Source organism: Pocillopora verrucosa, chromosome 8, assembly GCF_036669915.1.
Source record: "Pocillopora verrucosa isolate sample1 chromosome 8, ASM3666991v2, whole genome shotgun sequence".
Classification (NCBI taxonomy): domain Eukaryota; kingdom Metazoa; phylum Cnidaria; class Anthozoa; order Scleractinia; family Pocilloporidae; genus Pocillopora; species Pocillopora verrucosa.
The window spans coordinates 12,482,798-12,492,927 of NC_089319.1; the positions used below are offsets into that span (position 1 = coordinate 12,482,798).

General features: G+C 36.4%; 1 protein-coding gene across 1 annotated transcript; it reads left to right on the forward strand.

Annotated features, from left to right (window-relative positions):
• The first annotated feature begins 289 nt into the window (after positions 1 to 289).
• On the forward strand, positions 290 to 7,382 carry LOC131793164 (uncharacterized). Its single transcript, XM_059110571.2, has 9 exons — positions 290 to 695; positions 1,218 to 1,439; positions 1,856 to 2,056; positions 2,429 to 2,807; positions 3,313 to 3,831; positions 4,364 to 4,449; positions 5,181 to 5,245; positions 5,452 to 5,570; positions 6,220 to 7,382. Exons 1-9 carry the CDS (start codon positions 659 to 661, stop codon positions 6,275 to 6,277), a joined length of 1,686 nt encoding a protein of 561 aa, XP_058966554.2. The 5' UTR covers positions 290 to 658; the 3' UTR covers positions 6,278 to 7,382.
• The last annotated feature ends 2,748 nt before the right edge of the window (positions 7,383 to 10,130 follow it).

The following is a 10,130-nucleotide window of genomic DNA, read 5'->3' on the forward strand; positions in this document are numbered from 1 at the left end:
CCACCTAGTTTATATCCGGTTCTACTGTTAGTTCCGGTTTTGTGACGCAGACCGCAGAGGGGGAAATTTTCGAAGTGTTAATATTTAATGGTATTTTTAATTATTGTTATCATTATTGTTCATTCACAACATCTAGACTGGTATGATTTTTCCAAAGTCGATCGGACAATTTTAAAGGCATTGTTTTCGTAGAAGAAAAACTCTCATTTTGTTGTCTTCTAGACTTTTCCTTCCGTTTCTCAAAACTGATAAAAGCCTGGGTACCATTGGTGCTTCTTCCTGCTATTTCCTGCCTGGGGAATGCCCTTTTTTCCGGAGCTTGGAAATATTTGCTAAATGTAGACAGTGACAGCTCTAATAGCTGTTAAAAAATGACCCGGTTTCAATCAAGGAACTCAGTTTGTCTGCACTGACCTGTACGTTACAGCTTCGTTTGGACAGCTGGGTGGTTGATCGAGTCAAGAAGCTCGTCTTCACGATTGCCCTGATACATCCCGGAAGCAGTAAGGATCAGCTAGAAAGCGATATTCTTCCTTTCCCCCTTAACGATGAACTTAGTTCCGGCGAAACCGAAAAACTAGAGCTGTCGTTAAGAAACTACAAGGCTGAGACGAACTGCGTAAAGACTGATGCTCAAATTCTGGAGCACTTTGATGGGATGGAAAGTGAAAGTATCGTCACTTCAGTCAATTTAGGTTTGACAAAAACGGCGCTTGTATCAGTTTCACCCTGTGATCTTACTAGTTTTATAACCTGAAGTACTTCATTACTAAGAAAATCGAAACCTTTCCAAGTTGTCGATCGTAGGTTACGCTATTTGCTTATATGCTTTTTTGCTTAGAAATCTGATTTTTCTTTTATCGTGAGGCGCAGCCTTGAATTTATTTGGAATAATGTTTATCCTGGTTTTAAAACTATTATTGATCTGATTAGTATATATTTAACGCCACAAACAAAAGGATTCAGAGGGATGAAAAGTTTTAAATTTCAACTCGATCAGCTTCCCTTGTCATGGATCGTAAGGTAAAATTTCTACACAACCCCATACTTCATTATGCATTCAGTTCTTGAATAGAGAAAACAATGACAAAAACAATACATTTCCATTGAGAAAATAGATTTGTTTTACAATAGTATGGGGCTGTGCGGAAACTTCGTAATACTTCATCTATTGAGACTTCTTACCCTTGCAAACTGGTGCTTCACTTTTTCCTTAGAGCAAGAGAGTTCAAAACCAACAAACTCCTGTAAGAAAGGTGAGTTTCAAGTGGAACAGACTGAGGAAAACATCCAAGCAGCAAAGAAACAGGGATTATCAGAGGGAACCGTGCTCTGTCAGATTACAGAGAAGGCTAAAATCTTAGCATCTAGGGGTCCCCAGCAACGCACTGTTGAAACTATGGCGGAACCCACTTCATTCTCTCTAGGGACTGGCCATGGTAAGCAATTCAAGCTCATGCTAGAAGCCAAACAATGAATTGAAATGAGTCTGATACTAAGCTTAAGGAACAAGGCAGCGAGAATGGCGCCTTGAAGAACAATGGGTTTGAGGGTGTTAAGGCTAAGGAGTCTAAGGAGACTGCACTTCATCTCAGGACCTCAGGTCCACTGGTTGACAATTTACATAATTTTCTCTCAGTATAAGAAAACCTTGTTCAATTTGAATTATGGTAAACCATGACAAGGAAAGGAGAATACAACATGGCTTCCTGACTAGGACTACAAAAAAATTGCTGACTGTCAGCTTTTTCAAACACTTAATTTACAACATATCTCAGGATATTAAATTTAAGGTGCAAAAATATGATATGGTTATGGAAATAACTATTGTTATCATTGTTTATTCCATTTGCAGATTTGGTGCCCAATGAGAGAATTGATCCACCCTCACAACCAACAGAAAACTTGTCTTCTCTTTCCAACTGTTACAGTAGGGCAGGTTATTCAGTGCTGGTTAGTAATGGAAGTCTCTGTGAAAGTACACCTGAGATGGGCCTAGTTGAGATGGAAAATGGAACTGCATTTCACATTAAAGTACAAAATAACAATTATTATGGTGAGTTATTGTACAAATGGGCCGTTAAACGATTAGCATTCACTCACATTGTGTTAAATGCCATATCAGTCCACATTATTTTCAGTTAAATCATACAGTAGGGAGCAAGTTTGTACTATGAAATCTTTTTTTTTTAGGTTGAGTGACAGTTAGTAATTGAATTGTAAGGTGATGACTTTAACTAGAATTATTACCTGACTGCATTACAAAATTGATTTATCTTCTAAAACAGCTTACAAACAAGTGTACAAATATGCAGCAGGAGAGAAGAAGCAATTTTCTCAACATAGTGTCATTTTGAATGATAACTTATACTTTTGTGGTCATGATTTAGATGAATACTTAATTGAATTCTTTCTATGTTTTTTGAAGCTGTGGAGGTGGACGTTACATTTAGTGGCAAGTTCCTTGGTGTTTGGACTCTTGAAGCTCAGCAGTTATATCCACTGGTCATTGAAGGTTCTTCTTGGGAGAGTGGCAAGCTAAAATATTTTAGCAAGCCAAATGAAACTGAGTATGGGATGCTTGATTCAAATGGGAAAATAGAATTGGAATTTAAGCCTGAGGCAATGGTGCTAATTGCTAAGCATTCACGATTGCAGAAAAGACACGAAGTATTGTTGACTGATTTCAAGTTGGCAACTGTCAAGGATCTCAGAGAGGAGATGAACCGAACACTGTGGGACCAGCTCGGGTTTATAACTTGTTTGATTAAAGGTGGAGAAGTTCTTGATGAACGGAAGTTCATAAGGTAATTGTAAATTTCAATGATTAAACTTTTAACGGGAAAGAAAAAAAGAACAATGAATAAAATAATAATGACAATGATGAGAATAATTGGCCCTCAAATTAAAGCCTGATTGGGGGAGTAAATGGTTCATTTCACAGTTGCGTGCTGGGTTGCCAAGCCTTTGAACAGGAGTGAGGTTAAGGGTGACCTATTATGATACAAACCTTACTGCTTTGCAAATGTAAATTACTTTGTTATCATGCTAACTAGATACTGATTTTTATCACAACATTGTCAACTTCAGCCTCACTCCAAATCAAAGGCTTGGCAACTCAGTACACAACCGTAAAATGGCCTATTAAGTATACATAAGTGTACACAGTCACAATTGTTGTTTCCTAAAAGTAACTTTCCAAAAGATAAATTTAGTTTTATTTTAACACTATTTAGCCTGTTTCCTGCAATAGTAGATTGGAAATACACTTAATGATGATAATGGTGATATCCTCTTTCTTGTTCTTTGTAGATCGTACTCTTTAAAGAATGGTGACATTATTGAAGTCCTTACCTGTGAGGAGCCAATATTGATAGAGTCCAGTTTCAGGGATCCCTTTACTCTTTGGGTTGATCCTCATCATGATTCCACTGAGTCAGTGAGAGGAACAGTAGCTTCAAAGATGAATGTCGAAGACCTTTCCTTTCTGCTAGATGAGAAACATATTGCAAGGAGAGGCCCCCTGACCAAAATCTTCTTACAATCAAGAAAGCCAGTTTTAAAGGCCATAAAAGCTCGTGATGTACGCATAAATGTGACTGTGCACCTCCCCAGTAAGGAAGCAAAGAGAGTTAGAGTCTGCCAGTTTGCAACTGTAGATGAACTCATGAGAGATCTCAATATACCAACCTCTGGTGCCTTGCTAAGGGTCAATGATGAAGAGATTCAAGACAGCACAGGTCTGAAAGAGCTCTTAGACCTTGGCATAAAAAATGGATCAGAGGTGACAGTGACCTTTGCCACAGAAGGCAGATCATTGAGTTCTTACAGGTAGAAAAAAATAGTAGGTAACTTGAAAGTACCGCCTTTCATAACATAAAATGTACCAAAAATAATGCCAGACCTTTTTAACAGTACAACAGTTTAGCACAAGGTACATCTTTAACAAGGATATTCACTGCAGTAGAAATCTTTAAAAAGTTACTGGTAAATGTGTTTTTGGGCAAGATAAATTTTTTTGGTGATACTTGCAAGACATATGGGTAAAAGGGTGATATGCTTGAACATTTGTTCCTTGGAACAACAAGCACTTACTCTACTCAGGATTAGTCACATAAGAGATGTCTTTCAAAATTGGTATGGGTTGATGGTAATGAATTATTACTTATCTCGATCATTAAAAGGCAGAAACCAGGCAGGAAAAAAGCTTATTACTCTGATCTTAACTCACAATGGTATTAACCCACTAGGGTTTGTGATGGCAATTTGAAAAAGTTTCCTTCACTGTGGATATACAATGAGCATATGAAAAAGTGTTTTTCTTAGTTTCAATAAGAACCTACATTTAATTCTTTAATTTTAGAAACCCAAGCCATGAATCAACCCAAGAAGAATGGGCTGACAGTGAATCTCCTTCTCCATCATCACACAACTTTGATTGCTCAGCTGGTAATTTTTAACCTCTTCAGTTTTTTAATTACCAAATCAAGAGAGCTGAATATGACGAATAATGTCACTGTGAAACATAGTCATCTAATAATAGTCAGGTCACAGTGAAAAGTCTTTTAAGATCTCACTATCTCTTTCTCTCCATGGAGTAACCAAAAAGTAATGTCCTACAAAATTATCACCACACTGTCAAGCAGAAAGGTGATGATAAGAAAAGAAAACTTTGATGAGAGAGTATATATATGGTCTGGCCACCAGAAAGAGAATCATATGGCAGAGAGTAAGGACTTCAGTTAGAAGAGTTGATATTGAAATCTTGAGAGTGAAATGTTGTTCCTTCATTTTTGGCTCTTTTCATGGTTAACAATCATTTGACATTTACAATTGTTTCCAGTTAGTGATCTTCTAAGAGATATTACATCATCTTTGTATTAATGTTTCATTCAAGAGAAGAAAAAAAATTATTCTAAATAAATGAATTGATATCAAAATATTTATCCTTATATCAATTGTTTGTGAAGGATAATCATTTTATCATAATGAGGATATTAACACTATCAGTTGTTACTATGTATTAATCATACAACCATTAATGAAATATTTTCTTATTTAACTGTCTGTTCCCAAGTCGGGTTTATCATTTTAAACTGAGTGGCATATTAAGTATTCTTAAAAATACTGTATGATATCTTCAATCTTAAGTAATTTATTTCTATGTGATTTGTTTCCAGAATTTAACCCTTTACAATATATTCCAGAGGAAATGTATGGAATTTCAGGTCACTTCAACAACCTGGTAAATAAATATTTTTGTTTCTCTATATATACCATCACAAAATTTTTTACCACTCTGAAATTCTTTCATCCTTAATTATATTTTTATTGAGCATGTCATCTTTGCCATGACTTGTTTTTATTTACTTATTTATTTGGCAATTGCAATGAAGGAGTTATTCCATACTCTCTAAGAAAACTATGTCTCCTTTATTGATGTACTTTCAGGAATGGATAGAAGAGGATAAGTCTTTTTGTGGCTGTTATCAACTGGACACTAGGAGAAAAAGATTCACAAAAGATAAATTGAAGTCTGTCACCCTGGTTGTTCAACTGTGCTCTAAAAGGTGAGAGTTATCAAATACCAAGACCCTACTCAGAGACATTAGCACAATTTCATGCAGGGAAAAAGCCACAGCCAACACATATCAGACAGGGAAACACTATAATTAAACAAACAAGGCCTAGTACAACTTGATTTTGAGTTCATGCTTCGGGGACCATTAAACGGCCTTTCACTAATATGATCTAGAGTGTACATCCCCTCTTGCCATAGTTCACATGCTCCTTTGCGTTTGAGGTGGTATGCAAATGATTCATGCAGATCTTTACTTTTTTATTTAGAAAATGATCTAATTTCACATAACTTTTCTGATTACTTGAAAATCGTGAGGAGAGGAATGGGTATTCCAACGTTAACAGGAAATCAAGTTATGTACAAGTGAACAAAACAGTTGTAACTGAATCCCTCAGATAAAGAAAAACTGAAAATTAAGGTAACCTTTGATTGCAAGAAATAGATGCAGAGCTAGGTTTGGTCTGTTAAAAAGACAGAATTCTACGGTCTGTTGTTTTTGACGTGTATAGTTATAACTGAAGCTGTTGCTTTTCAGTTGAAACCTAGAAACTCCTGCTTATCCGGCCACCCTTATATTTTAATTATCACAGTTTCTCTTCTCTAATTATTCTCGACTGTTTTTTGTTGCTGACCTCTAGATCTGTGACGCAAATGCTGCACTCGTATGAGCCTCCTGTTCACTTTGATTCGACTTGAGACTGAAAGAAACTAAAGATGATACAACATCGAATCAATTAAGATGGAAACATCCGTGGTTTGAAGTCACGCCAAACACCGAAGATTTCACGCAATCAACTCGTTCCTATGCAGTTCCTTGTTAAGAAAAGTTTCCGATTGCGAATGTTTGGTTTTGTAGACTGTTATTTGTAGAATTTTTCTGACTGCCTAAAAAGGTTTGTAAGTAAATGAGTGGTGAATATAATGATAATTTATTTCAACCATCGAGTTATTTAATAGTTGATTCCTATAATATATATTTTACTGTTTCATGCGTAATAAACCTATATTTTACGCTAGCAGGCAGGGGATACATAGGATATAAAAATATTAATCTTCCCTTCTTATATGAGATCAGCAGTTCAAAGAGCAGCTGAATTTTTCAGTCTGTGACGAAATAGTAACATTTTACTGGATAGGGCTGTCGACGGGGGCAAGGAATTCTGGGTTATGGCCTGTGGTTTGATGCCCGTTTGAAGTTTCCTGCCCACAACTGGCTCAAGCTATGACCTATATTCATAACTAGTTATAGTTCTCACTAGAGCTGCCCCCGCCCTACAGTACCATTTACTTTTTTTTTTTTGAGTTGGGCTTGTTGTTTACAGTTGTGTAGTTATGACCATTTGCGGGAAAAACGTTGATACCTTGCGGCCGTGCAAGCGATCAAATCGAGATTTTTTCTGGTTATGATCTACCGAAAATACCCACATTCCCTCTTCTCCAGTCTTCCTCTATATTACGCGGGGAGTCCTAAGGTGCCTCCTCGGGTTTTTGGCCCTCTGGGGCCAAAAACCCTGCGGGGGCAATAACGATGATAACTAATATGGCAGTACAATAATAATAATAATAATAACATTTGTAATTATATTTATAACAATTTTGATGATAACGATGATGATGATTATCATTATTACGTGTATTATTGTTATTATATTATTATTATCATTGCAGTGATAGTAATACTATAATGTTAGCTTAGCCTTTCAGCGCTATTTTAATCGTCATTCGACTGTCTTTGACTAGATATTGTAAAGCTTAGATAGATAACGGGTGAGATTATTGTCGTTAAATAAAATATTTATGAAAAAGGCTCACCACTTCACTGTGCCTTTTCGGAGTTAAGATTTTTTTCTACGGGCACTTTAACCTTGGTTTTATATTCAACATAGATACAATTTTAGAATATTTGCGAATGCGACGTTGTCACGGTACATCATTTACATATCGAGAAAATCTGAATCGAGACAAAAGTTCTACTTCAAACCGTTGTTTATCGGTTTCAGGAGTTTCAGTAACGTTTTCCATGAACAGCTACCGATGGTGTAATGGGCGGCTCTCCTAGGAAAAGGCACAACCTCGAAACCAGAGCCTACTTGCTTGCTAAACAGACGGCGGTAGGAATCTTACAGGCGGCGATAGAGCGCCTTTTATTGAAACCTCTGGCCAGTCTACCACAGGGAGTGAGGATGCACTTCAAATTTTGGCTCAGTTGAAACAAAATCAAAAGTAGGCGAATAGAGGGAGTGGAATCGAACTCAACGAACTTTCACGAAATAATCGTTTTAAGCTAATTTAGAAAATTTCCATGCTTATCGACGCGCATCCGCGATTTCCTATGTCTGATTAATACGATTTTTTATTCAGAATCAGAACAATCTTTCGAACTGATTTCCTGCAAGTAAAAAAATGATCATATCCTGGGAACTTGAATTTAAAAGTAATAGGTTTTTTGATCGAACGATCGTTGGAACGAAGGATAAAAAATAGCCGTATTTGATCAGCTCAGTTTGACTAGCTGCTTAAACGATTAATCTATTTTTTTTTTGTTGATTTTTTTTTTGGCTTATCGTAATGCTTTGGACTTTAGTGTTTATTCGAAGGTTCCTACGATAAAAATCAAGCCGTGTTTTTCTAATTACCTGGCTTGCTCATAACAAAAAAAAACTAGGATACTGGCGTACATCCAGATCAGATTTAAAACGTGGATCGAAAATTTACACATGAATGTGTTACACGATGATTTGATCAACCTTACAGCCAGAAATTTCCGCTAGCTTTTGCAAGAATAAAGGATAGACTCGCTTTGAATTGAGTCGTCAATAAGCATTAACACGGTGTGATTTCTCATGAGAAATTTCCTTTTCCTGTCAGGTGCCGAGACCATGTCCTCATTAAAAAGAAAGTAAAAAAGAAGGAAAGACTGAAAGAGAAAAAAATACCTCACAAAAATATAGGGTCACTCGGCCAATAGGGATCTCAACAATTGTACTTCGGGTGATTTGATATAACACCTTCATAAAACAAGCATGTTACATGTCTTTCAAACGGTTGTTCGACATACTTCCTGTTTTTCGGTAAGCTTGGATATTTTCATCAACATTCTCGCCTTTAGTTATGGTTGATAAAAACTGAATCCTAGACAAATGTTAACTGTATTCATATTGTCATACCGTTTTAGTTTTTTCCTTCATAATAATTTATTTTCTCTTTCATGTATGGGGCTTGGAACTTGAAATCACCCAATTATTGATCACGAAAATCAACTTATTTCTTTTAACGATCGACTCATTCATTGCTTAAGATAATTTATACTTTTCTGTTTTGATTCCTTATTATATCGATTGAATATTACCAAGAAACGAACAAGCTTTTTACTACAAACGCAGCAAGCAATTAAGGGATTCATGAAAGGAGTCTTCCTTTTCTGGACTACGTAGTAGGAGAAAAACTTACGTTTTCGTTTTCCAAATAAGGGTGTTAGGAACATTTTGTAGTTTAGCGCGCTTAACAAAAACGATCGAAATCTTCCACGGTTTCCCAGCGCAGCTCTCACTCTTGCTCAGATCAACGTTACGCTGAATACTTTTTTACTTTATTTAGATGTCCTTGTGAGCCACAAATTATCTTGGAAAACGGTACACTTCAGTTAAGTAACTTGGCAGTGTTGTATCACAGAGTCGTAAGTTGATTTACGCAAGGCCTATTGCTCTCTACTTTCTGCTCTTAGTACTACCCAAATTGAACAAAAATTGTCTGAACATTATACATATAGTTTCCGCTCTACGCAAGGCAAAATATCGAAATTTTTACAAAATTGATTCATCATTCAAAGTAAAACGACGTGTTCATTCAAAAATTTTTCCGTCGGTAGTGGTATAAGTCGGCGGCAGAGACATCTCATGATCAAGTCTCTTTTGTTGCGCTTCCTTTCCTCCATTCTTTGCCAGATATTTCTTGCGATGTCTCTTGTTGCAGGCAAACCATAAATGAAAATATCCCAGCATACAAAGGAAGCAAGCGATCAAAACCAGTATACATATCATGACAGGGACGGAGATGGTTCGTGGCACCATTGTGATGGTTCACTTCGTGTTACGATGGCTGTTACAGCACTGAAATGGGTTCTCTTCCACGTCTTAATGATTTTCGAAACATTGTGAGTGCGTAGGATCAAAATAAATTTTCTTGACGAATACAATAGAAATCAGTCAACGAATTTAGAAGGCAGCTGATTTTTCTCTTTAGAATTCATTGAGTACCTGAAGAAAACCTTGACGCGTCAGTTCTAACAAAGGAAAGGATGTCATGATGAACCATGAAAGAACTGGAAGGATGCTTGGTGACGAATAGAGCGAAAAACTGAAAAAAAATGAAATTAGAGCTTCCATATATATCTCAACATAAAACAATAGGAGAAAAAAATTTCTACGGACTCGTTTAACCGATAATTAAGGAAAATAGAAATAAACAACTCGTTTCTAAAACTTTAACTTTGTTAAACGTCCGTAGCTTCGTGATAACGATATGATTGAAATAAATTTCAGATTCGCGA

Coding starts and splice junctions, on each gene's coding strand:
- LOC131793164 (XM_059110571.2), top strand. CDS start 659: ATGGAAAGTGAAAGTATCGTCACTTCAGTCAATTTAG. Junction 2,808..3,312: donor GATGAACGGAAGTTCATAAG/GTAATTGTAAAT, acceptor TGTTCTTTGTAG/ATCGTACTCTTTAAAGAATG. Junction 4,450..5,180: donor CAACTTTGATTGCTCAGCTG/GTAATTTTTAAC, acceptor ATTTGTTTCCAG/AATTTAACCCTTTACAATAT.